The sequence below is a fragment of the Triticum dicoccoides genome, chromosome 1B, assembly GCF_002162155.2.
Source record: "Triticum dicoccoides isolate Atlit2015 ecotype Zavitan chromosome 1B, WEW_v2.0, whole genome shotgun sequence".
Taxonomy (NCBI): domain Eukaryota; kingdom Viridiplantae; phylum Streptophyta; class Magnoliopsida; order Poales; family Poaceae; genus Triticum; species Triticum dicoccoides.
This window is the reverse complement of record NC_041381.1, coordinates 676,935,036-676,937,422: the sequence shown is the minus strand read 5'-3', so window position 1 is coordinate 676,937,422 and position 2,387 is coordinate 676,935,036. Positions and strand designations below refer to the sequence as shown.

The following is a 2,387-nucleotide window of genomic DNA, read 5'->3' as shown; positions in this document are numbered from 1 at the left end:
GAAGAGTCACACACATGAGTCTACAACACAACAGCGGCACCGCCGGCGAAGCCAAAGGGCAACAAGGAGCTTGAGTGTACACCCAGATTGCTTCACTGTGCTCACCGACCACCGTAATCGCAAAAGGAAAACTCCGACAGCACGGAACCACACCTGAAGAAGACACCACCAGAGAAGAAGAGCAATCACATCACAACAAACAATCCATTTGACCCTCGACAATGTCAGCAAGCAGGCAAGTTCTTCGGGCTCCCAAACGCTAATTGTATTTGTCATCACAAGTTATGGATATTCTGTTAGGAATGACTACCATTGAGTGCTTAGTGACTTGTGAAAACAAGACGGGGAGCAGGGGCATTTCCGGAGTGGACTAATCAAACAATGTCTTTGCACACAATTCTCATAGTTTACATGTTGGTGTTACAATTCAACTGACACTCACATACAATTCGCATCCATCAATCCTGTCTTACTTCCCGGGCACGAAGTTGGTGGCGAATGCCCACGCGTTGTTGTTGACAGGGTCGGCAATGTGGTCGGCAAGGTTCTTCAATGGGCCCTTGCCGGTGACAATGGCCTGCACAAAGAAGCCAAACATGGAGAACATGGCGAGGCGGCCATTCTTGATCTCCTTAACCTTGAGCTCCGCAAATGCCTCGGGGTCGTCGGCCAGGCCAAGTGGGTCAAAGCTGCCACCAGGGTAGAGTGGGTCGACGATCTCGCCGAGCGGACCACCAGCAATGCGGTACCCCTCAACGGCCCCCATGAGCACAACTTGACAAGCCCATATGGCGAGGATGCTCTGGGCGTGGACGAGGCTGGGGTTGCCAAGGTAGTCGAGGCCACCCTCGCTGAAGATCTGAGAGCCAGCCTTGAACCAGACGGCCTCGCCGAACTTCACACCATTGCGGGCAAGCAACTCGGGAAAGACACAACCAAGCGCACCGAGCATGGCCCATCGGCAGTGGATCACCTCGAGCTCCCGGTTCTTGGCGAAGGTCTCAGGGTCAGCCGAGAGCCCGGCGGTGTCCCACCCATAGTCACCGGGGAACTCACCAGTCAAGTAGCTGGGGGGCTCGCCGGAAAGCGGGCCGAGGTAGAGCACACGGTCAGAGCCGTACCACGGGCTGCTCGAGGAAACTTGTTTGGCCTTCGCCGCAGTCTTGCGCATGTTCACACGTGCGTCACCAATGAGAGCCGACGAGGGCAAGTTCTTGACGGCCTTGCCGGCGAAGGACGAAGAGGAAAGAGACATGGTGGTGGCCGCCATTGCGCTGCACTTATGGTGTGTTGTCCCTGTGTGTTCTCCAATAGTGTGGCTTGAGTGTGTGGAGATGGTTTAAGAGGAGATTGTAGGGAGCTATTTAAAGAGCTTGAGCCTTGAGGGAACAAGAATATAGAGAAATTAATTGGTTGGTGCTTGGTGACAGCTGACAAGAGAGACGGTGGTGAAAAGAAATCTGCAGCTTGGATGCCATTGGTGCAGCCAGAGGCCTTAAATGGATGAGATGTACTTGTGGCTATGGTTAGGGCTAAGGCTCGTGACTGGACCAGCTTTTGTAAGACAAGTCGAAAGAGACCGCTGGCTTAAAATGTGTAGGCCACGCTCACGGGATGGTTTACCAGTTCATTTGGTCGCATCCTCTTGCAAGTTTTCCCAACGTACATCACACTGGGCGCTTGCCCAACAAATTCGATATCTGGCTGATGGTGCCGCTTGCATCTTCTTGCATGTTTTCTTTGCCTGTTGGGTTTGATTGTCGGAGTGATCGTGCTTTTATGGGGTTGCATGCGCGTGTGATAGGTTTGTGTCGTGTTTTTTTTTCTGATTTTTCGTTAACTAACTGAGTAATTCTCTTATGCTTAATTAACTGATTAGGCAAATATTTTGTCTCCGTTTCAGAAAAAAAAATTGTTATCTGGCGTTGATCGTTCCAGAAATTTTTTCATACGGTCAGTACACACATGACATGACTACAAGAGTAAATATGTGTTTCTTTGCCTCTTGTGATTGTCCATTCCCTGAAAAATACTAGAGGTAAATATGTGTTTCTTTGCCTCTTGTGATTGTCCAACCCCTGAAAAATACTAGAGGTACGGCGGAACCCAGGGCAAACCAGTGAAACATGTGTGGATAGGAAGACCAAGTGGATTCGTGACCACCAATTAATTAGCTCCCTGCTTCTCTACTAAAAATAAAGACTAGACTCATGCACACACGCATGCAGGTTATATAAGGAAGCACCCGACCTGACCAGCTCGCTCATCAAACACCACACACCATGCCCATCGCAATGCCTTCCATGCCGGCCCCGGCACTAGCCCTGGCGCTGCTCGGTGCTTTCGGCCTCGCCATCGCCCCGGTTGTTCATTCGGCCCCCACCATC

General features: G+C 51.2%; 1 protein-coding gene across 1 annotated transcript; it reads right to left on the bottom strand.

Moving 5' to 3' along the window:
• Window positions 1-363: 363 nt before the first annotated feature.
• LOC119349604 (chlorophyll a-b binding protein, chloroplastic) lies at window positions 364-1,350 on the bottom strand. Its single transcript, XM_037617660.1, has one exon. It carries the CDS (start codon window positions 1,268-1,270, stop codon window positions 470-472), a length of 801 nt encoding a protein of 266 aa, XP_037473557.1. The 5' UTR covers window positions 1,271-1,350; the 3' UTR covers window positions 364-469.
• Between the last annotated feature and the right edge of the window lie 1,037 nt (window positions 1,351-2,387).

Excerpts from the sequence above, each read along its gene's own strand:
- LOC119349604 (XM_037617660.1), bottom strand. The coding sequence starts at position 1,270 with ATGGCGGCCACCACCATGTCTCTTTCCTCTTCGTCCTTCGCCGGCAAG.